The sequence below is a fragment of the Panthera pardus genome, unplaced genomic scaffold, assembly GCF_024362965.1.
Source record: "Panthera pardus isolate Hobbes unplaced genomic scaffold, ASM2436296v1 HiC_scaffold_8, whole genome shotgun sequence".
NCBI lineage: Eukaryota > Metazoa > Chordata > Mammalia > Carnivora > Felidae > Panthera > Panthera pardus.
The window spans coordinates 146,541,082-146,566,568 of record NW_026527013.1 but is presented as its reverse complement, the minus strand read 5'-3'; the positions used below and the strand labels follow the sequence as shown (position 1 = coordinate 146,566,568).

Here is a 25,487-nt window from a genome sequence, read left to right as displayed (position 1 = left end):
CAGTAAATCTCAGAGCAACACATCACTATCAATATCATTGTGTATTTGTTAGAGGATTAATTTGCAATCCATGCATTATATTTTAGATAAATATAAAAATAAGCACTGCCCTAAATGCCCTGGAAAAGCAGGTTAGAGTACCATAAAAAATTCAAATTATCTTAACATCCTTAAAAGAATGAAATAACATTCAAAGAGTTTTGTTTTCATTACACTAATTTTTTTCATAGTCTCCTAAACGCATCTGCAATAAATGCATGCTTATATCTCCTAACACAGAGAATCATAAAGGAAGTATAAATAAAGAAGAGTTCACTGACAAATACAGAAAAAAGGGGGAAGATGTGAAAGGGGAAGATGACAAATAGGGGAACACTATTAGCCGAGCTACCTTCAGTAAGTAAACTCTTTCGTAATACTGTAACTATGAAATAAATCTGAACAAAAAATAAAAAGACTTACTTAACACATTAAAAAGTGGTGGCTTTGGACAGAAATATGGGCAAGGATACCAGTACACATATGTAATATCTAAGGAAGAAGTATCTGACCAATGACCCAGCCTGCATCAAGCATCCTGTAAAGCACAACTATTTGACAAAAGTCTATCTCCAAGCACCTCCCTGGTTCTGATACACTACAGTAACCAGACAAATTCCAAATGCTAACACAATTTCCCAAATAGAAGTTCTTGAATATGCATGAGAGTAAGGATAAATTGCTGCATTCAAGAAATTTGAAGGATAATAAGTTATATCTGTACACAAAGGCAGGCACAGCTCATTTACCTCTTCCAAGAAGTCTCTCCTCAAGCCCTGGCCAACAGTAACAGCTCCATCCCCTGAATTTCACTTCTGATTTCTGGAACATTTACTGCTTCTATCATACATCTAAACTTAGCTTTTGTTACCTTCAATATGTATCGTTTGTGCTACTGTATGTATATAGATAGCTCACCAACAAAGATTCTTCTCTTATACCTTCAAATAGGTCTGGCTATTACCCAGGAGTTAACAGGCACCAATAACTTATGGTAAGACAGCCAAAAATGTGAAAAGCCATAATAGCAATTTGAATACCACAATGCAGCAAAAAACATATAAATAATAACCAGTTTTTCTTTAACCTGTCACCTACTGTGGCATTTTAGATTATACAAAATGGACATTATATAGATGTCAAAGCTTAAACCTTCAGACCTAGATGTATGAATTTTCCAATTATCTGAAATTGCCTCTACGTTCTGTAAGAAACCATTTTCTCAATAAAAGTTATTTTCAGTTCTTTTAAAATCTATGCCTCCATTTGTTTAAAGAAAGACTTCATAAACAAGTTTCATAAATATCTCCCACTCAGTATTTCAAATGTAAGCAAACCATATAAATTTTAGAAAAAAAACATACCAGGGGCGCCTGGGTGGCTCGGTCGGTTAAGCGTCCGACTTCGGCTCAGGTCATGATCTCACGGTCCGTGAGCTCGAGCCTCGCGTCGGGCTCTGTGCTGACAGCTCAGAGCCTGGAGCCTGTTTCAGATTCTGTGTCTCCCTCTCTCTCTGACCCTCCCCTGTTCATGCTCTGTCTCTCTCTGTCTCAAAAATAAAATAAAACGTTAAAAAAAGAAAAAAAACATACCAACTTTCAACTCACATCCCCACCACTAACTGCTCAGAAAAGTATATATGTATTTCTCGATGTATGTATACTGTGACAGCTGGGTAGGTATCTTAAGAAATGAAGATATGGAGCCAATCCATAACATATATTGTAAACAATAATAAAGGAAGATAATCAAAGGAACAGAATAGAAAGCCCAGAAATTGACCTACAATTACATGGTCATTAATCTTCAACATAGAGGCAAGAATATGCAATAGGAAAAAGACAGTCTCTTCAACAAATGGTGCGAGGAAAACTGGACAGCTACATGCAAAAGAATGAAACCAAACCACTTTTTTACAACATACACAAAAATAAACTCAAAACGGGGTGACTGGGTGGCTCAGTCAGTTAAGCATCCAACTTTGGCTCAGGTCATGATATCGTGAGATCAAACCCAGCATCAGACTCTGCACTGATAGCATGGAACCTGCTTCGTATCCTCTGTCTCCCTCTCTCTCTGCCCCTTCCTGACTCATGCTCTCTCTCTCTCTCTCAAAAAACAAACAAACAAAACTTCAAAATGGATTAAATGTAAGACCTGAAACCATAAAAATCCTAGGAGAGAGCATAGGCAGTAATTTCTCTGGCATAGTATGTCTATCCTGGGGCAAGGGAAACAAAAGCAAAAATAAAGTATTAAGACTGCATGAAAATAAAAGCTTCTTTCTGCACAGCAAAGGAAACATCCAACGAAACTAAGACAACCTGCTGAATGTGAGAATATATTTGCAAACGACATATCCCACAAAGGGTTAGTACCCAAAATGTATAAAGAACTGATATAACTCAACACCCCAAAAACAAATAATCCAATTTAAAAATGGAAAGACAAGAATAGACATTTCTCTAAAGACATCCAGATGGCCAACAGACACATGAAAAAAGGCTCACCATCACTCATCATCAGGGAAATGCAAATCAAAACTACAATGAGGTATCACCTCACACCTGTCAGAATGGCTAAAATCAAAAACACAAGAAACAACAAGTGTTGACAAGGATACGGTGAAACAGGAACACTCCTGCTCTGTTGGCAGAAATGTAAACTGGTGTAGCCACTGTGGAAAACAATATGAACATTCCTCACAAAATTCAAAACAGATCTACCCTACAATCCAGTAATCACATTATTGGGTATTCATTCAAAGATTATGAAAACATTATTCAAAGGGATACCTGCACCCCTATGTTTACTGCAGCATTATTTACAATGGCCAAATTATGGAAGCAGCCCAAATGTCCACCTGTAGATAAACGGATAAAGAAGATGTGTGATATGTATACAATGGAATATTATTTGGCCATAAGAAAGAATGAAATCTTGCCACCTGCAACAACATGGATGGATCTACAGAGGATAATGCTAAGTGAAGTCAAACACAAATACCATAGGATTTCACTCATATGTGGAATTTAAGAAACAAATGAACAAAGGGGGAAAACAGAGAGACAAATCAAGAAACAGACTTAATTATAGAGAACAAACTAATGGTTGCCATACGGGAGGTGAATGGGGGAATAGGTGAAAAAAATGAAGGGGATTAAGAGTACACTTATCTTCATGGGCACTGAGTAATAGATGGAATTGTTTAAACACTATATTGTACACCTGAAATGAATATAACACTGTATGTTAATTATATTGGAATTAAAATATATTTAATAAAATAAAAAAATAAAGGAAGATAAATGAGTAGCTAAACTGTCACAGAAAGTTCTCGGAGCAATAAACTGAAGTCAGGTAATTTGCTATCTAATTTCAGATGGTCCTTTTCCTTACAGGGATTCAATTCATATGCATTAATCAGTTTCTTGCTAATCATTCAATAAAAGAAAAAACACCCAACCAACAGCTGGTAATTGCTCAGTTAAACCTGGTTACCATAACCCAGAAATTCTAATCTTAGGCATTTACCCAAAAGAAATAAAAAGATACTATACAAAAACTTGTAAACAAAGGTTTATGGCAGCATTATTCATAATAGCTAAATACTGATATGCAACCCAAATGTCCATCTACTAATGGATGGATAAACAAAATGCGGTGTATAAACAGAATAGATTATCAGCCATAAAAAGGATGAGGTACTGATACTTGCTACAAAATGGATGAGCTTTAAAAACAATATGCTAAGTGAAAAAAACCAATCGCAAGACTACATTATTATATAATTTCATTTACACGAAATGCCTGGAATAAGCAAACCTATAGATACAGAAATTAGTTTAGTGCCTAGAAATGGCAGAGTAAGCAGTTAATGGCTAACAGTACAGTTTTCTTTTTGAGACTATAGAAATGTTCTAAAATTGACTACAGTAATAGTCATACATATCTGTGAACATAGTAAAAGATATTAAATTATACACTTTAAATGGTCAAAGTGTATGGAATGTGAGCTTCCAAACCAAAAACACTGTTATATAAAAAAAAGTCAACAAATACTTATATTCAAGGAATTAAATGACACCATCCTAAAATTAATCAAAATATAGATAAGATACTCTAAAACTATTAAAAACTATTAGGCAAATCAAATTCTGTAATAAAACCCAATTTTTTGCTTTTAATAACCTTTTAATTCAAAATATCTTTAGATTCACAGAGAAATTGTGAAGATAGCACCAACTTCCCTTATATCCCACATACTATTTCCTCTTATTAATTTTTAAAAATTTTATTTTTTTTTTCATTTACATCCAAGTTAGCATATAGTCCACCAATGATTTCAGGAGATTTCAGTGATTCATCCCCTATGTGTAACACCCAGTGCTCATCCCAACAAGGGTCCTCCTTAATGCCCCTTACCCAATGAGCCCATCCCCTCACCCACAACCCCTCCAGCAACCCTCCGTTGAGTCTCTTATATTTTGTCCCTCTATTTTTGTATTATTTTTGCTTCCCTTCCATCATGTTCATCTGTTTTGTATCTTAAATTCCACATGAGTGAAGTCATATGATATTTGTCTTTCTCTGACTAATTTCGCTTAGCACAATACCCTCTAGTTCCATCCACGTTGTGGCAAATGGCAAGATTTTGTTCTTTTTGACTGCCAAGTAATCAAAAACTAAATATATTCCATTGTATATATATACACCACATCTTCTTTATCCATTCATCTGTCGATGGACATTTGGGCTCTTTCCATACTTTGGCTATTGTTGATAGTGCTGCTATAAACATTGGGGTGCATGTGCCCCTTCGGAAAGAGCACACCTGTATCCCTTGGATACATACCAAGTAGTGCAACTGCTGGGTTGTAGGGTAGTTCTATTTTTAACTTTTTGAGGAACCTCCATACTGTTTTCCAGAGTGGCTGCACCAGCTTGCATTCCCACCAGCAGTGCAAAAGAGATCCTCTTTCTCTGCATCCTTGCCAACATCTGTTGTTGCCTGAGTTGTTAATGTTAGTCATTCTGACAGGTGTCAGGTGGTATCTCACTGTGGTTTTAATTTGTATCTCCCTGATGATGAGTGATATTGAGTATTTTTTCGTGTGTGTGTTAGCCATCTGAATGCCTTCCTTGGAAAATTGTCTATTCGTGCCTTTTGCCCATTTCTTCACTGGATTATTTGTTTTTTGGGTGTTGAGTTTGACAAGTTCTTTATAGATTTTGGATACTAATCCTTTATCTGATATGTTGTTTGCAAATATCTTCTCCCATTATGCTGGTTGTCTTTTACTTTTGCTGATTGTTTCTTTCACCGTGCAGAAGGTTTTTACTTTGATGAGGTCCCAATAGTTCACTTTTGCTTTTGTTTCCCTTGCCTCTGGAGCCATGTTGAGTAAGAAGATGCTGCGGCCAAGGTCAAAGAGGTTTATGCCTGTTTTCTCTTCTAGGATTTTGATGGCTTCCTGTCTTACGTCTAGGTATTTCATCCATTTTGAGTTTATTTTTGTGAATGGTGTAAGAAAGTAGTCCAGGTTCATTTTTCTGCATGTCACTCCAGTTTTCCCAACACAATTTGCTAAAGAGACTGTCTTTATTCCATTGGATATTCTTTCCTGTTTTGTCAAAGATTAGTTGGCCATATGTTTGTGGGTCCATTTCTGGGTTCTCTATTCTGTTCCATTGATCTAAGTGTATATTTTTGTGCCATACTCTCTTGATGATTACAATTATGTAATACAGCTTGAAGTCCGGGATTGTGATGCCTCCAGTTTTAGTTTTCTTTTTCAGAATTGCTTTGGCTATTCAGGGTCTTTCCTGGTTCCACACAAATTTTAGGGTTGTTGTTCTAGCTCAGTGAGGAATGCTGATGTTATTTTGACAGGGATTGCATTGAATATGTAGATTGCTTTGGATAGTATTGACATTTTAACAATATTTGTTCTTCCAATCTAGAAGCATGAAATATTTTTCCATTTTTTTGTGTCTTCAATTTCTTTCATAAGCTTTTTATGGTTTTCAGGGTATAGATTTTTCACCTCTTTGTCTAGGTTTATTCCTAGGTATTTTATGGGTTTTGATGCAACTGTAAATGGGACTGATTCCTTGATTTCCCTTTCTGTTGCTTCATTATTGGTTGTAATAAACTCAGCTTTAAAGTTCTCAAGGTCTCGTTAGAAATATTGGCTATAAGAATTATAAATAACTTAATACAAACTTTTTAAAACTCCAGGATAAGAAGTTTTCTATTATTCAAGTCCTTCCAAATATAACATCTCTCACTCAACCAGTTTCACTTAAAATATTCTCAGAAATTGTCAAAAGCTATGGGAACCATGAAAATTCATAGCATGGATTTAAATATTACTAATTATTTGGGGTTTTGAACATAGCCAGTATATGACTCCCTCTAGCCCCAGATTAAAACTGCATTAAAGTGGGGCACCTGGGTGGCTCAGTCAGTTAGGTGTCTGACTCTTGATCTCTAGTCAGGTCACTATCTCACGGTTCATGAGTTCAAGCCCTGCATGGGGCTGTGAACTGATTCTGTCGCTCCTTCTATCTGCTCCACTCCCACTTGTGCTCACTCTCAAAGTAAATAAACTTAAAAAAAAAAATTTTTTTATTGCATTAAAGAGAGAAAAGTAGGGGCACCTGGGTGGCTCAGTCAGTTAAGCGTCCGACTTCGGCTCAGGTCATGATCTCACAGTTAATGGGTTCGAGCTCCATGTTGAGCTCTATGCTCACAGCTCGGAGCCTGGAGCCTGCTTCAGATTCTGTGTCTCCTTCTCTCTCTGTCCTTCCCCTGCTCCCTTTTTCCCTCTCTCTCTCTCAAAACTAAATACACATTTAAAAAAAGTTAAAAAAGGGGCGCCTGGGTGGCTCAGTCGGTTGGGTGTCCGACTTCAGCTCAGGTCACGATCTCGCGGTCCGTGAGTTCGAGCCCCGCATCGGGCTCTGGGCTGATGGCTCAGAGCCTGGAGCCTGCTTCTGATTCTGTGTCTCCCTCTCTCTCTGCCCCTCCCCCGTTCGTGCTCTGTGTCTCTCTGTCTCAAAAATAAATAAACATTAAAAAAAAAAAGTTAAAAAAAAAAAGACAGAAAAGTAGCCAAAATGCCTAGTTAATTCAGTCATTTATTCATTTAATAAACATTATGCTGGCCTACAATGATGAGGGGGAAAAAATTCCATAGTCCCTATGATACTGTGGTCAAGTTGGGAGGATAGCTATTAATCAAGAAATCGCACAAATAAATGCATAGTTATAAACTGTATAAAGTGATATATGAGAAAGGTATACATTTGTATAAAAACATTTAACTGCTGGGGCAAAGGAAAGGGTGCCACACTTACTGGGGGGGAATGGAGGTGAGACAGGGTTTCCTGAGAAAGTGACATTTTAGCTGACAGATGAAGAATAAGTAGGAGTTAGATTAAGGCTCTTCTGATCCAATTACTTAAATCAAAAGGGAAAAGGGAAGAAAGGGGATAATGAGAGGAAGGGGAAAGGGGACATGATATCCAAGGATGCCTGAAATAAGTTAGCATTTCTGTTTATACAAAACAGCACGCCTTAAGAACAAATATATAGGTGATGACAATAAATAACAGTCATACTAAAGTAACAAGGATATTTAAAAAGTATTAAATACTAACAATATTTACAAACCAAAAAATTTACATTAGACCATAGTATCTTCCTTCTAAATAATGTCTTCACATAAATGTAAGATTCCCAAGAAAGTTGTTTTTTGTCATTAAAGTTCTAATAAAAAGGTAGATAATATAAAAAGTACATTATAGGAAAGGAAATAACTATTTGCTTATGACAAAGATTAAACTCTCAATTTCTGGGAGCACCTGCGTGGCTCAGTCGGTTGAATGTCCAACTCCAGTTCAGGTCATGATCTCACGGTTCATTAGTTCAAGCCCCACATCGGGCTCACTGCTGTCAGCACAGAGCCTACTTCGGATCCTCTGCCTTCCTCCCTCTGCCCCTCCCTTGCTTGTGCTCTCTCAAAACATTAAAAAAACTCAGTTTCTGGACTTCATGAACAATTAAGTCTCAAAAAAAGACTTATACATCACCAACAAAACCAAGAATAAATCTCACTTTAACTTAGTCGAAAACAACTTAAAATAACTGCTAACAAACAATGTTATTTATATTTCATAATTTTTCCCATCAGGTATTAGGAACAAGCAGTTAAGATGTCAAAAGGCAAAGTGAAGGAGAACACTTGGCAAAAAAATTCTGGAGCTCAAAGGTTAAGTTAATACATTAAAAGAATCATGAGGAATTCACAAGCCTACAAGATACAACAATCTATTCCATAAGAACTAAACACAGAAAGATTTCTCCTTCTGGATATAACAGAATAGCCTGTAGCAGATCAACATTCCCTCTTAAAACTAGAAGAGCTGTACAAAATAGAAAAAAACATTCTTAAGGTATCAGATACTTTCTGAGGCACCTAGGACTTGAGATCCTACAGAATTCATTAACGAGAACGTCACATTCTACACAGGGCATTCCTCCTATTTCTTTAACGGCACAGGGAAAGGAGCTGGGAAAGGACAGCAACGAAAAGGCAGAAAATCAGCAGAATTTCTGGCAATTTTCATGCGGCCAGGAGGACAAAACTTGGAAACTGGGTCTTACCATTATATCCAGGACTTAACAGGTCAAGATCCTATAGTGAAAAGAGGCACACAAGAACAAGCCAGACACTGTGTACTGATTTCCCCCTTGAGGCACCTGTCAAGTCTTGAACTGTATACACAGAGCAGAGGCTAAAAAGTCCACAGAAAGCAACTGAAAAGCAAAGAGGAGCTTTTAGGATTCTCACGCTGCTGCAGAGACAAGCAGAAGAGGCCTTAGAAACAACCAGTCTCTCAGTTGGGAGGACTACCAAAGTTAGGCAAACTAGAGGTTTACAAAACCAAAAACCCAGCTTCAAGTGCGTTCTTTTTATTTTATTTTTTTTAAATTTTAATGTTTATTTTTGAGAGAGAGAGAGACAGAGCATGAGTGGGGGAGGGGTGGAGAGAGAGGGAAACACAGAACTCAAAGTGGGCTTCAGGCCCCGCACTGTCAGCACGGAGCCTGATGTGGGGTCCAAACCCACGAACGGTGAGATCATGACCCAAGCCGAAGTCAACGCTTAACCGACTGAGCCACTGAGGCCCCCAAGTCTGTTCAGTTCTTGACTGAAGGTCCAATTGAGTTGATGTGCCTCTATTCCACCTGCCTGCCATAAGACAGGTGAATCTCCTCTAGAGAAATATATCATTAGGTACACAACTGTAATTTGTACCTGTATCTAAAATTCTGTAATGTCTGGTATTTAACCAAAAATTACCCCCCAAAATGGTGGTGATGATAGTAGTAACAATAATTATATAACATATAACATAGGACTATATGTAGTTACATATTATAATAATTAGTATATTATCAAACAAGATACTTAACCAAAAAGGGAAAAAAAAACAGAAATCAATGTACAGGTGATCCAGATATTAGAGTCTTCAGACATAGACTTTAAATAACTTGATTGATATGTTCAAGAAAATAGGTGACAATATGGATATTTTCACCAAAAAAAAGAGACTCTATTAAGAAGAGAGAAAGAATCAAATAAAAATTCTAGCACTGTGGCACCTGGGTGGCTCAGTCAGTTGAGGGTCCAACTTTAGCTAGGGTCACGATCTCATAGTTTGTGGGATCAAGTTCCATGTCAGGCTTTGCACTGACAGCCCGGAGCCTGCTTCAGATTCTTTGTCTCACTCTCTCTCTGCCCCTCCTCAACTCATGTGAGCAAGAGCAGCTTTCTCTCTTTTTCTCGCTCTCTCTCAAAAATAAACATTTAAAAAAAAAATTCTAGCACTAAAAATATTATAGCTGAAATCAAGAAATATAGATGGGGTTAAAAGCAAACTGGACAAAGCTGAATAGAGAATTGGTAAACAGGAACACAGGCAAGGAAAACCTATCCAGAATGGAATAAGGAGACCCCCCCCCCCCCCCGCAAACAAAGATAGAAAAGACAAGGAAAAGCATTAGAGACATAGAGAACATGACAAAAAGTAGAATATAGATTACACTGGAGTCACAGAGGGAAGGAGAAAAAGAATGGGGCAGAAACAATATTTGAAGAATATCAAAATTTTTTTCAGAACTGATGAAACACTCATGCTACAGATTCATGAGGTACCAAAAACCAAAGTAAATACAAAGAGCCACTCTTAGGTATTAACATCAACATCTCTAAAATTAAAATCTAGAAATCTCTCATATTTCCAAAGATAATTTAAGATTTTATTGTTAAGTAATCTCTACACCCAAAGCTGGAACTCACAACCCCGAGATCAACAGTCACACGCTCCACCAAGTGAACCAGCCAGCCACTCCCCAAGGATGATTTTTGAACGACTGAAATACAGCAGTCAGATCGCCACAAACAGCTGAAACGTATCTTATCTACATGTAAAATATCACAAAGTCCCTGTATCAGGCTCCAAAATAATTTATTCAAAACCTACTATATTTACCTAGAAGTTAATGCAAATGATAGACACATCTACCTACCTGGAAAAAAATAACAATATAAAACCTCCTTAGAATTTGATCAAAATAAAAACTATTTCTACATAAAAGGAAACTGATGATGCTCAGAGAAGAATCATTAACTTTCTAAAAGTCACAAAAATCCAGTTCCAGGATCCTTTCGGTCTCTAGTCCTTCATCCACCTCAGGTTCCTTTCTTCTATCCTGGCTTATCTTTATTTTTCCAAAGTTCTAAGATTATCAGACTGAAAATATCAGAACTTCCAGTGGCCAATAAAGTTCCTAAGCCAGGCCAGTGTCTAATTTCGGTTTAGGGAAAGAGAAAGGAGATAAAGGAAGAACATGACAGTTTCCAGTCTCCAGGAAGTGGAATACCTCCAAACTAGTGATTTACATTTGTGGGTTTGCAGGAGACTATGGGATTGTAACAAACTCTCAAGTTCATTATGCACAATGATCTTTAATTATTTGATATTAATAAAGAAGACTAATAGGAAAAAAAGGTGACCACACTTAAAATGTATCAAATTTTACTACTTAAGCTATTCAAGTCTTTCAATAACATGTAAACCAGAATAATTCCATATCAATGAAATTACCTAATGTATAAAAAAACTTTTAAGGTCCTCCCAGTTTTTATATTAATACATTAAAGCCTTAAAGGTCAAGAGAAAATATAGCTAACTATTGTTCTCTTTCTCTAACCTTATAGCACAGCACTTAATTGTATTCACAACTGTGAATGTACTATAGTCCTGCAAAATATTGAAGCAGCTTTGGTAACAGAAGTCAGAAGGCCCAAGATCAGAATACTATCTCCTATCCTTTCAACTCTTGGACTTGGGCAAGTTAGTTTACCTGTCTGAACTTCAGTTTCCCTATTCTGTAACACAGAATAATATTTACTGTAAAGTGTTTGTGAAGACTAAATCAAAAAAGACACACTAAGTGCTAAGCATAGTGCCAAAGAAAGAAGGTACTTAATAAGTAGTTGTTACTAGAAGCACGTGCAATAACTTTTAAGTCAGAGAACTTGCTAAACCTTTTGAAAACTATTATGTTCAACATGGCAAGTTACCTAACCTGTATGGACCTCAGTTTCCTCACCTGCAAAAATAACAAAATTCATCTTGCTGGTTTGTTCTAAGGATTAAGTAAAACTATGTAGAAAAAGCATCTTGTATATAATAAGTGCTCAATAAAGTGCAATTGGTATCACTATTGGTTAGCTACGTCAAGAAACAGTTGAGTATATGGGGCGCCTGGGCGGTTCAGTCGGTTAAGCGTCCAACTCTTGCTTTCAGCTCAGGTCATGATCTCACAGTTCATGAAATTGAGCCCTGCGTTATACTCTGTGCTGACAGCACGAAGCCTGCTCAGGATTCTCTCTCTCCCTCTCTCTCTCTGCCTCTCCCCTCCTTGCTCTCTCTCTCAAAATAAATTTAAAAAAAAATTCAATTATTTTTAAAAAGAAACATTTGAGTATAGAGATTAGCAATTTATAAAATATTCTTAAATATAAACTCTCATGTAAATCTAAAAATTATTAAAATGTATTTCTCTTAATATCCAAATATAAATTTCAGAAAAATGTAAAATATGGCAAATTTAAGAGCTTTGCAAAACAAAAGGCCACTTCGTCAGTTTCAAAATAAAAATGTACATGTATAACTAGATCTGCTTTAATATTTTTAAGGTCTTAATAAATCTAAAAGGGTTATAAGGAAAAAATGTGTTTTTTTTCTGCCTTTAGGAGAAGGAAAAAAAATTCTAATTCCTTAGGAAGAAAACAGATATCTGAACTTTTCCTTTTTTTTTTTTTTTTTTTTTATGACTTCACATGTTTTTACACAACAAAACTTTAAGTGCCTTTAATATAAGAACTCTTTCCAATCTTTGAATTCCTGTCTCTACTTTTGGGCACAAGCAGAACAGCACTATTAAGGCTATGGAACCTGAATCGAGACTGCCTAGGTTCAAATCATGACCTCAGCTAGCGAGGCAAATTTTAACCTCTCCATGTCTGGTTCCTCATCTGGAAAACGTAAATTCTTCATACAGCTGTGTGAGAATTAAATGAGTTAATACATTTAAAGTGTTCATAAGGGAGCCTAGCTTATGGAAGGCACACAGTTTCAGTGTTTCCCATTGTTATTATTGTTTTATTATTCTCCCCTCCAAATGTCTAGGTCTACAACTTGTAATCAGTAAATGTTTGCCACCCAAATATTGTTTGTCTACTGTCTACAACAAATGGCTTTACTTAAAATTAGACGTTTTTAGGAGATACCTAACATCACTGCCAATAAGGATACAGCAACTGCTGTTAAAGAGAATTTTAGGCCAAAGGTAAAGAAGGTCAATTCTCTTTCTTACACTTCATATTATACAAAGCTATACCATGCTTACTTGCTAATTGCTCAGTACCAAAAGAGTTTGACACTTTAGGCATGGCCCACACCAATTCAGCAGACACAAAATTCTCAAACTCAAGCTCCATAATAGTCATATTCTTTCAAAGAAAAAAGCTCCAATTACTCTATTTTAATAGTTTAGTGCTTTAAAATAAAAACTGTTCTGCATAAAACAGCAGAATATCGTTAAGGATTAAATAAGACATTGTAAATGAAAGCGTCTGAAAATTACGCATTAAGTACTAATATATGAACATATTTGAGAGAATTATAACAATAGATTTCTCCACAATTTCAAACAGCTGCCTTCTAACCACAACTAGTATTCTATCCAGTTCAAATCTTGGGCCAGGATAATGAGGCGTAAGTCAGAGTAAAGTTGCCATCCCCCTAAACCATTTCCTGCGTGAACTGTACTCTTCCTTTTTTATTCAGAACTCTGAAGGGACTTGTGATATGCAAGCCCTGCCCCTATATCACAAACTTAAGGAGTAAAATCCTGGAAGCAGCCTAATTCAAGACCAGGAACATTTCTGTTTTTAAAAAACTTCTCTGAAGTTATTAAATCAAACGATGCCACCCCCAATTCCTTACTGCCTGAGTTCCTAAGCTGGGGCAGAGAAAAATGCTAATTTTCTTCAGATTCAAGAATTTGTTAGCCTCAAAAAATCAGAAGTGAAGCACCAAGGGCCACATTTCAACTCCAGCTGAGGGCTGTTTACCTGGCTCGTTCTCAGATGAAAAGCTGGGAGTCCAACATCAATCAGGGACACGGCCATGCAGTAGCCATCAATAGGCCACACGGGCCAGATCTGACCACAAGTCACTTGGCACCCTTCACTGAAGCAAACCCTACTGAAGGCCTGACTGCCAACCCTTGACCTGGTGAGTGGGAGTTAAGAGCGTTACATTCTTCTAAGTCACAGATCCATTTGCGGATTCTTGACTGAAATCAACGTTGAGAAAATGTTAAGAATGTTTAAAATACAGATGGAAAAAAAAAACTCTGGGTATGCTTCACAGATCTACTTTTTTGTTCAGTAACATCAACGATAAATTATTTGTGACTTGTTTTGTCCAGAAAAGCATTCTTGGACTCGTGAAATGATGTTCCAGGGGACAGCTAGTACTTTTCTTCCCCGTCTGCACACAGATCTTCAAACTTTACTAAGCCAGTTTCTCCATCTGCATGTAAAATTTTGGACTTACATGTCCTTCTCTCGAAGATAAGCTAAAGATAGGTAAATACCGTATGAAAGTACTTTCGGCATTTCAGAAGGAATTTGCTACCAAACAATACACAAGTAGTAATGCAATGGAACTCTTTTTAACCCCGAATCGGCGACCCAGACCAAGCCAGTGCTGGAAGTCACACTGATTAAAAGTGCAGACTTTTAGGTCTATATTTGAGTTTCTGGGCTGGGAAGTTGGGTCTGTGTTTGTACAAATCCATGTTCCGAGCCATAACATAATGGAACTCTTCCGTAATGTCCCAGCCCACTCCCTACCTTTTTCAGAAAACACCAGCCAGAAAGGACAACCCTCGGCAAATCCTACAAACCCTCCCCACTTGCAAGGATTCACACGGATCCCACAACTTTTCAGCCTTCCGTGACTTTTACCACTCTTCTGGAGCTAACCACTTTTAATGACCCCCCCCACCCCACCCCCCGCGGCCCCAGGAACAATCACTCCTCTTCTCAGCTTTACACTTTGTCCCGGCAGCAATCGGCTGAGCCGTCCCCCGTCTCCGGCCAGCTCCGACGACCACAGACTCCTTCACCCGTTTGCTACCCGTCGGGACCCCGAAAGCTCCGGTTCCTGCCCCAATTCCCTGAGCCAGCCGCCCCCCAAGCCTCCCTCAACCCCCAAATCCCGGGCAAAACATCACCGGGTTCCCCGTTGTCCTACGCGCTCCGGATCCGCGCGGGGTACACGTCGCCCCTTCCCCCCCGGACCCCGCTCTCCCGACCCAACCCCTCCCTGAGACAGGGGGGTGGGGAGGGCAAAGCTCTCCGCGGCTGGACTGAGACTCGGGAGGCCAAGCGTCCCCCTCAGCAGGCCCCGCCTGGGCCTCTCGGCTCGGCTGCCCTCCACTGCCCCCCTGGCCCCGCCGGGCTTATGCCGAAGAGCAGGGCAACACGAGCCCAAGGCTCGGCACTTACTCGGGAAGGTAAGTAGAGGAGAAGGAGCTCCACTTGTGTAGCGCGTAGGGCAGAAGCCGGCACTCGGGCGCCGCAGCGACAGCCCCGCCAGCCGCCATCTTGTCAGCACCGTAGCGGCCGCCACCGACCGCCGGCCGCGCCGGGAGGAGGGGAGGGGCGTGGCCTGCTCTTAAAGGGGCCGCGGCGCGCCAGGCCGTCCACGCTCCGGGGCTGGGATGTTGCCCACCGCGTAGAGGGCTGAGGCGCGCGCGTGTCCTCGGTTCTCTCCTAGAGTTTCCACCTGCTAAGACTCCTTAATGACTGACCAAAACTGAGACTGGACTGTGAGCACCTGAGGGCTTTCCTGTGGAGCTCGGAGGGGAGTGGCGCAAAGGACTTTTCTTACAAGCCGAGGTAAGGAAAAAGCCAAGAATGTTACGAAAAGAAAGAAATTTTGGTTTAGGAGCCGGGAAGGGAAACTGAGAGGACGCACTTGGAGAAGGGACGCCGTAGCGACTTTGGAAGCCGCTGCCCTCTCCCGTTTACAAATCCTACAAGGCAGCGGCACTAAAGGGAGCTGGCGCGGAAGAGCTAACACCCTCTCCCTCTGCCCTGGTCCTGGTTTTAAATGTCTTGCCCCGCGTTCCCGAGTCACATGGAGACAGGAAAAGGAAATGCTCGCGCGTCCTCTCTGCCTGTGCCGTGTGCCGGTGGCGATGCCCGTGCTTGTAAACATTCGTGGCGAGGCCTTTCACCCCAGCCCGGGCGCTCGGCTTGCTCGGTAATGACATTCACCCCCCGACCGGGGAAAAAAAAAAAAAAAAAAAACCTTAAGGAGTAGGGAAGCCGTGTGCCATCGTTTTGGTTTGGTTTGGTTCGTTCCCAGTCGTTAAGTCCGCCCGCGGGTAGCCCTGCCAGAAACTTAGCCCCAAAGTTCAGAAAGAGCGAGAGACGGGCGGCGTTGTAAGAAAAAGAGCCGAGAGGGAATATGCAGTCCTTGTGCTCTCGATGCCACACGGGCGGCGTGCCAGCTTCTTATCAAAAAAAAAAAAAAAAAAAAAAAGGAACATTCGCTGCAAATATCTGGCAGCTGTGGATAATGCTCCCAGCAGGTACCGGTTTGTCGAGGGTTATGCAGGCTTAGTCCCTGGCTTAGCCCCTGCGGTTACCCAAGTGCTCGGCACTCCCTAGAAAAGCCCTAAAAGCCCTACCCCTGAGAGCCTTGACCGTAGCTTCGTCTCCGCCTGACCCACGGAAAAACCCAGGCAAAGAGTTTCTCAGCGAATGACCCAGGGAGTTGAAAACCTCAATAATTGTATTCTCTTCCCCCTTACTAATCACTAAGCTGCCCCAAACCTCCTCACATCTTTCCCTGGCTCCCTCTTTCCATCGGGCAAAACTTGATAGTGGCCTTCGCTAGCACATCAGGTCAAGAATGCCCAAAAGAAGGCCACAATTGGTTAACGTCTAAAAATCACAGGCGCGCCTTGGGTGTGGCGGCAGGTTGGAAAAGTATTTGTTCCCTGAGGGAATAATGCCGTGACCCCAGTGACTCGAGCTGCGAGTCCAGAGTCAGGGGCAGAGGCCCGAGAAGGTTAGTCCCGAAGAGGCTTAGTGTGAACTTTGGGAAAAGAGAGGCTTGTGAGGGGAGAAGATTCAGATGGTGTCTCGGTTCTGTTAGTTCGGGGTGCTGGGTTTGCCAATTACACCTCTTACCCTAATGTAAGTAGGGCCTTTGTTCTTTCCCAGATACAGAACTGCGGTTTCTGGATGATGCTTTTAAAAAATCGAGGGGCTCAGTCGGTTCAGCCTCTTGACTTCAGCTCAGGTCATGATCGCACAGTTCATGGGTTTAAGCCCCACATCGGGCTCTGCGCTGACGGTTGGGAGCCTGGAGCCTGCTTGGGATTCTGTGTCTCCTTCTCTCTCTGCCCCTTCCCCACTCTCTCTCAAGAATAAACAAACAGTAAAAAAAAAATTTTTTTTTAATAATAAAAAATAGATATAAGCCAGTTCTTCCTGAGATGACTTTCAGTGACTTTCTATTCCATTTAAGTAATATGGAAATCCTTTAGCAGAGGCCTCTCATGTCCTGCCTTGATTACGTCTCCAGCCCTCTCTCTTCTTTATCCTTTGCAAGCTTTTCTCCTGCCACACTAAACTAACACACGGAATTGGCTCGTTTGAGTTCTGTGCTCTCTCAGGCCTCCAGAGCTCAGCCTAAGCCAAGCCAGGAGCACTCCACTATTCTTTACCTGGCTAACTCTTGTTCATTTTTCAGATTATTTCATTCTGGAAAATCATTCCTTGTCACCAGTTGTGGTTTTTTTTTAAGTTTATTTCTTTATTTTGAGAGAGAGAGAGTGAGCGGGGGAGGGGCAAAGAGAGGGGGAGAGACAAGGAATCCCAAGCAGGCTCTGATCTATCAGCACAGAGCCCAACATGGGGCTCGAACTCACTAACTGTGAGATCATGACCTGAGCTGAAACCAAGAGTCAGAATGCTTAACCAACTGAGCCATGTAGGCACCACTCCTCATCACCAATTTTGAGGTTAGGTGCCAGTTTCTATATTTCTGTTGGCACCCTGATTTTCCTTCCTTATCTTAGCAGCTACCACAATACATTTTAATTTACTCTTTTTTTTTTTTTTTCCTGTTCTTTCTCCCTAAACAATAACTCTCATGCAGGTAGGAATTGTGCATATCTTGTTCAGAGTTACATCCCCAGGCCTGTTGGTTCTAGTACATAGTAGATGCTCAGTAAATATTTATTGATAAACAACTAAATTATGCTAAAGGAGAACTTGGGCTGCAAAGGAAAGAGAATGTGGGAACTTCTCAGACAGCAAACATGTATCCCTGAGGTGCTATTGCCATGGAGAATGTAAAGACCCAGGATAGCTTGGCTTCCTTGCAGCAAAGACTTTACAAGCGGTGGAATAATTTAAAGTATTCATATGTTAACATAAATATGGATATATTATGATACTGAACCCAAGATGTATGTAAATGTTAAGATAAAATAGAAGACTAAAGAAATTTCAAAATCTGCAGGAGTCTGCTAGTAGCTCAGATCTCTTGGAGATCTATCTTTATACCCTCCTCTGCGTTTGGGGCGTTGCCTTAGGTGATGGAGTTCATCAAAAGGATACATGGGGAAGGCCTGGAAACTTCAACTGCTGCTTCGTCCCTCTAGTGCCCCCACACTTCAAAGATTGGGACATATTCTCACTTTATGGGGAACTGGATAATGGATCATTATTATTCAGAGATCAGCAGCTCCAGTGACCTGTCATCTCGTCATCCCTTAAAAGCAATCATCTTTTACTCTTCTGATGCCTTCTCAGTATGCTTCTCGTAGTAAATACTTACCAGAGAAAGTAACTGATTGTATTTGGTTTGTCACTATTCACTATCTTTTCCTGAAAAAAAGAAAATTTATCAAGAGGCTGTGATGTGCCAGGTTTTGTCTAGGTGCAAGAGAGATAGGGATAAACAAGCCAGACAAGGGCCCCGCTTTCGTGGAGCTTACATTCTGATATGGTAACATGTAATAAATAAGTCAACTAGATAATTTTAGTCTGTGTGTTTTGAGTGCTAAGAAAAGACTACACTGGAGTAATAGTTAGATTGGATAGTAAAGGAAACTTCTCTAAGAAGGTAATAGTTAAGCTAATAGTTAAGCTATAGTAAGAAAGTGCCAGGCACACAAAGGCCTGTCTTGTATCAAAAAGATAAGAAATAACAGGTGTTGGCAAGGATGTGGAAAAAAGGGAACCCTCTTGCACTGTTGGTGGGAATGTAAATGGGTGCAACCACTGTGGGAAACGGTATGGAGGTTCCTCAGAAAATTAAAAATAGAAATACCATATGATCCAGTAATTCCACTACTGGGTATATACCCAAGAAAAATGAAAACACTAATTTGAGAAGATTGGGTGCCTGGCTGGCTCAGTCAGTAGAGCATGTGACTCTTGATCTTGGGGTTGTGAGTTAAAGCCCCATATTGGGTATAGAGCTTACTTTAAAAAAAAAATGAAAAGAGGGGCACCTGGATGGCCTCGGTTAAGCATTCAACTTGATTTCGACTCAGGTCATGATCTCATGGTTCATGGTATAGATCCCCATGTCAGAGTCTATGCCTGACACTGTGGAGCCTGCTTGGGATTCTCTCTCTCCCTCTCTCTCTGCCCCTCCCCTGCTCTCTCTCTCTCTCTTTCTCTCTCTCTCTCTCTCTCAAAATAAATGAATAAGCTTTAAAAAAAAAAAAAAGATGTATCCCTATGTTTATTGCAGCATTATTTTCAACATCCAAGAAATTGAAGCAATTCAAGTGTCCATTGATAAATGAGGAGTTAAGAAGATGTGGTATATACATATATAAAAGAATTAAATCTTGCCATTTGCAACAACATGGGTGGACCTAGAGGGTATTATGCTAAGTGAAATAAAGTCAGAGAAAGACAAACACCATATGATTTCACTTACATGAGGAATCTAAAAAACAAATGAACAAATCAACAACAACAACAACAACAACAACAACACTCTTAAAATACAGAGAACAAACTGGTGATTGCCAGAGGGGTGGTTGGTTAAGGGATGGATGAAATGGATGAAGAGGATTAAGAGGTACAAACAAACAAAAAAAAGAATTCTGACATTAATGAACTATACAGGATATATCTGATAGATATCCAAGGCAGATTGCCAAGTATGCAATATGAAGAATCTATTTTGGTCAAAGTCTTATACCTAGTCACTTTAGAGGCATTTGGCTTTCTTTTATTATTATTTTTTTTATAATAATGAGTGAGGGAGGGGCAGAGAGAGGGAGAGAGAGAATCCCAAGCAGGCTCCACATTGTCAGCGCAGAGCCCAACTCACAAACTGTGAGATCATGACCTGAGCCGAAATCAAGAGTTGGACACTTAGGGCACCTGGGTGCACAGTCAGCTGAGTGTCCGACTTCAGCTCAGGTCACGATCTTGTGGTTCCTGAGTTCGAGCACTGCATCAGGCTCTGTACTGATAGCTCAGAGCCTGGAGCCTGCTTCAGATTCTGTGACTCTCTCTCACTCTGCCCCTCCCTCACTTGTATCCTGTCTCTCTCTCTCTCTCTCTCTAAAATAAGTAAACATTAAAAAAAAAAAAAAAAAAAGAGCCGGACACTTAACCAACTGAGCCACCCAGGTGACCCTGGCCACCTTTTTATCTAACCGATCTAGTGGTTGCTTCTTTTGGCTCAGGCACTAATTCCTGAGTCAAATTTTTCTCTGAGCAGCAGAGTTACTGGAGCTCCAGGTATAGCAGCTCCAGAGAGAAGAAACCATCTGTGGCAACCTTCTGCAGTAGGGGAGTAGGGGCACAAGAATAATCCGTGGAAGGAAACCTAGAGAATGTGTTAAAAATCTTAGTTTTGTTCGTCGGTCTGCTACTTTTCTAGCTATGAGACCTTGGGAAATTCACATAACTTCTGAGTCTCATTTTCTACCTCTAAAAGTAAATTTAATCAAACCTATCCTGTCTACTTCACAAGGGGATTTGAAGATCAAATGAAGGAAGAGAATGATTATAGAGTGCATAGTTTGTCTACTATGAAATAATGTAAGTTCTCATTTAATTCATAGAAACTCTGAGATACAAATATTATTCCCCTTTCACAAATGAGAATAATGAGACTTAGAAAGGTTAAATAATTGTTGTCTTTGATTTGCTTCTTCACACGTGTGGGACAGAAGAGAGTGAGGTAAGGGTATTCCTTCCTCTGTCTGTAAGGTCACTCTGGGCCGACTGGCCCTTTGGACCAAAGGTCACATGACCTCCTCCTCCCAGATAGTCTCTCCACACCACTCTCTCTGGTTCTGGGTTCCAGTAACCACCCCTGCTCCTTGCTTCCTGTGGTTTCCTGGTATGTTCTCACACTTTTATAAATAGTCTCTTTATTAAGTCTCTTAAATTGCCCAATTTCAGAATGCCATCTGTTTCCAGCTGGGACCTTCAGTGATATAATAACTTATTCAAGGAGGTGTAGCTAGCCAGTGACAGCCAGAATCTCTTTGGTTCAAAAGCCAGTCCTGTTTGATCACATCCCATTCTTCTCAAGTGGGAAGAGACTTAGTAAATGGTAAAGTACTATTCAGATATAAGATGTTGTCAAAAAAGACTACCAGAGTTAAAAAGCAAAACCACTTTGGCTGATTTATTTATTTCCAGGCAAAGGAACACACTAGACTAAGGGGGAAAAGAGGTGTTTTTAATTGTAAGGAACGGGTTTCATGATTGTTATGCTCACTGAAGATTAAAATAACCCCTCTCAACAGGCTGGAATAAGTCAACAGTTCTGTACATGATTGGTTAAAACAAGCCCCATACTTCAGCGGTCAGAAAAAAATAAACCTTCAGATAGGTCTTGTAAGGATCTTGCTTTAGCTGACGTGGGTCATGCAAAGTTCATGGTTTCTTTCACAGCTTTAGCTATTTAGGAGAGTAGGAGCACAATACAGTATTCAGTGTGCTATCTCCTAGGCAAGCTCTGCTGTAAATGGGAGAATTTCCTTTTACAATATTATGCAACAGATGAAGAAACGAATACCCAATTATGTTCAATGTCATGTCTAAGGTCATCCACACAATTGGCCTTTCACAGATATGAATCCAGAACCCAAGTACCTGATTCTCAGTCCACTTTTTTCCTCATGTATTTAGTGGGAACTTTTGAGGACTACACCTGCATTATTCTTCTTCAAACCCTCCATAACTGGCACATAGCAGATACTCAAGAAATATTTCCTGAACTGCATCTCTTAGTTCCTCCTAAATTTCTTCTCACCAGTTGTCTTAGGCAATTAAGTCTGCTATAACAAAAATGCCATAAACTTCATGGCTTAGATGACAAACACTTATTTTTCACAGTTCTGGAGTCGAGGAAGTCCAAGATCAAGGTGCTAGTAGATTCAGTATCTAATGAGAGCCCTCCTCCTGATCTGCACACATCCACCTTCTTGCATCCACCCCTGGTCCCCCAAAATGTGTGTCCCTCTCACTTGCTAAATACATTCATTTCATCCCAACAGCCCCAAAGTTCTTATAGCTCATTCCAGCATAAAGTCTAAAGTCCAAAGTCTTATCTGAATATTGAAAGAGCGGACCTAGACCAGCCGACTCCATTTTGTTCTGTGTCCTCCATCTTGAGTGACTGTGTCCCCGAGATGGCCCCCTGTCCAGGAAAACCGCAGGAAGAAATTCCTGCTCAAACCTCACACCACGCCTCCTCCCCTTGAGTAACTTCCCACTCACCTGTTCAGATTTTCCGTTCAAACCACGCCCGGCAACCTGCGCAACGGGACTCTGACCCTTCCCCATCCAATTGGCTAAGACCACGACCATCACCCCACCAACTGCCCCTAGATCCCTATAAAACCTTTGTGCTTTTGAAACTCACTCTCCGGCATCTCACCGCTGCGTCAGTGCAGGTAGGGGATTGAGCTCGAGCTAGCTCGAATAAAGGCTCTTTGCTTTTGCATCGGACTCAGCTCCCTGGTGGTCTTTGGGGATCACGAATTCTGGGCATAACATTTGGGGGCTCGTCCGGGATCCCCAAGACCCCCGAGGGACCCCTGACCCGGAGAGCCTGACTGGCCACAGTTAGTGTCTGTTCATTCCCTGTCTCTTCCATGTGAGCTCATTTCTGAAATTCTGGTAGTGCCCGGCATGGTCTAAGTGGATACACTGGAGGACCACGGGCTGGGAGTTTCAGAAGACGTTCCGATCCCCCCTTCTGGAGGGACGTGGATTCCCCTCAAAGGTCTGAGAAGAGGCAGGTCGCTCCCGCCGGTCGGTGTGAGGCCATCGTCTAGCTTTCAGTTTTGCTTCCATGGAGTTGGAAGACTGTTTCTATGGGCCCTCTGTTTGTCTGTTTCTGTGTTTCTCTGTTTTGTTCTGTGGACTTACTGGACGGACATTATGGGACAGACTCAGACTACTCCTCTAAGTATTACAATTGATCACTTTAAGGATGTCAGGGGAAGAGCTAACAACCTCAGTGTGGAAGTCCGAAAGGGTTGGTGGCAGGTTTTTTGTTCTAGCGAGTGGCCAGCTTTCAATGTTGGATGGCCGCCAGAGGGAAACTTCGACCTCCCTACCATCCACCAAGTCAGGGGTATCATCTCTCGGCCTAAGACAGGCCATCCTGATCAGCTCCCTTACATTATCACTTGGCAGGACCTTGTAGAAGACCCACCCTCTTGGCTTAAGCCCTTCCTAGCCCCACGCCCTCCGGAGCCAAAACCCATTCTTGTTTTGCAGGGGACAGAGAAGAAGGAGAACAAGAAAAGTCTTACCCAGCCTTCAGCACCCCTCTACCCTGTCCTACAAGGGGGGACTGAAGAATTAATTTTTCCTCCCCCACATAACCCCCCTAGGATGCTGGAAGAACACCATCCTCCCCCTCCGGGGGAGGCAGAAGGCAGACGCTGTTCCAAGAGCGGGAGGTGGAAACGCTCCAGTGGGAAGCCCGCCCTTTACCAGACAAAGGGCTCAGAGGCAGCAATCCGCCTCCTCCACCGACTCCACTATTCTGCCCCTGCGAGCCACCGGACTCCCAGACGCGGAGGGGAATCAGCCCCATCACTATTGGCCTTTCGCCACTAGTGACCCCTACAATTGGAAAGCTCAGAATCCTAAGTTATCTGAGAAACCGGCAGGGCTTGTTGATTTATTAGACTCTGTTCTTTTTACCCATCAGCTCACGCGGGACGATTGCCAGCAGCTTTTGCAGGTCCTGTTCACGACTGAGGAAAGAGAAAAAATCCTCAATGAAGCCCAAAAACTAGTTCCGGGCGCAGACGGGAATCCCACCACCAACCAGGCTCAGATAGATGCCTCCTTCCCCTTAACTCGGCCCAAGTGGGATTTCAACACGGCAGAAGGTAAGGAGAGGCTCCAGGTCTACCGCCAGACTCTAATGGGGGGTCTCCGAATGGCTGCTAGGAAGCCAACCAGTTTGGCCAAGGTAGGAAATGTGCAACAGGAAAAAGATGAGTCTCCAGCTGCCTTTTTAGAATGGATCATGGAGGCATTCCGTACCTATACCCCCATGGATCCAGAGGCTCCAAAAAGCAAGGCAGCTGTTATCATGGCCTTTGTAAACCAATCGGCCATAGACATTAGGAGAAAATTACAGAAAATAGATAAACTAGGAGAAAAAAAGTCTGCAGGACTTACTGGTAGTAGCCGAAAAGGTATATAATAACCGGGAGCCTCCTGAGGATAAGCAGGCTCGCACCATGGCGGCTGCCAGCAGTAAGCAGACTCGAGACCTGGCCAGAATACTACTAGCTACCACTGCTGACTCCCCCGAGGAATGAGACCGCCGTCTCTGGCAGCTGGCAGATGACTCAAGAGGAGGTAAAGGAACCACCAAGGTGGCGGGGGGGGGGGGGGGGGGGGGGGGAAGCAGAGGCTGCAGAAAGATCAGTGCGCATACTGCAAGGAGATAGGGCATTGGGCCCGAGTTTGTCCGAAAAAGGCCGGCGGGAAGGGAAGCAAGACTGATCGAGTAAAAGTCTTAGAGCTAGATAAACTGAGTGATTAGGGAAGTCGGGGTTCGGATCCTCTTCCCGAGCCCAGGGTAACTCTTAAAGTGGAGGGGACCCCTGTTGACTTCCTTGTTGACACCAGAGCGCAACATTCGGTCCTCCACACCCCACTAGGAAAGCTAGCCAGCAAGAAGTCCTGGGTACAAGGGGCAACTGGTATGAGCCAGTATTCATGGACTACCTGAAGAATGGTAGATGTGGGGACGGGACGGGTATCCCACTCCTTTATGGTAATACCGGAATGCCCCTACCCACTGTTAGGATGGGACTTACTGACCAAGATTGGAGCTAAGATAACTTTCAGACAAGGGGGGCCTCAGGTCACCAATGGCAAGGGCCACCCCATCCAGGTCCTGACCATGAAACTAGAGGATGAATACCGCCTCCACCAGGAGGCACTCCCGAGAGAGGATAATATAGACAGATAGCTACAAGAATTCCCATCGGTTTGGGCAGAGACAGGGGGAATGGGACTAGCTGCTCACAGGACCCCGGTCCTGGTAGAGCTCAAGCCAGGAGAAGGTCCGGTAAGGATCAAACAATACCCCATGTCTCAGGAGGCCCAGAAGGGGGATCCAGCCACACATCCGGAGACTATGAAGCCTAGGGGTACTAGTTCCTTGCCAGTCTGCCTGGAACACCCTCCTACTGCCGGTCAAAAAACCTCACACAAATGACTGTCGACCGTTACAAGACCTCTGGGAAGTAAGTA

General features: G+C 41.7%; 1 protein-coding gene and 1 long non-coding RNA gene across 4 annotated transcripts in view; one reads left to right on the top strand and one right to left on the bottom strand.

Moving 5' to 3' along the window:
* MKLN1 (muskelin 1) overlaps positions 1-25,487 on the bottom strand; it is a 365,725-nt gene that overhangs the window by 166,396 nt on the left and 173,842 nt on the right. Inside the window, exon 1 of one of the 3 annotated variants that reach the window (XM_019452770.2) lies at positions 15,198-15,338. The exons of the other annotated variants lie outside the window; for them this stretch is intronic. Coding sequence (XP_019308315.1) covers positions 15,198-15,295 — 98 coding nt within the window. The 5' untranslated portion in view covers positions 15,296-15,338. Of the gene's footprint in view, positions 1-15,197; positions 15,339-25,487 lie in introns of those variants that run through there. 3 annotated transcript variants of the gene reach the window in all.
* LOC109269010 (uncharacterized) lies at positions 14,734-20,004 on the top strand. The gene is made up of 3 exons (XR_002080892.2): positions 14,734-15,205; positions 15,469-15,590; positions 16,926-20,004. It is a non-coding gene; the product is annotated as an uncharacterized LOC109269010 (long non-coding RNA).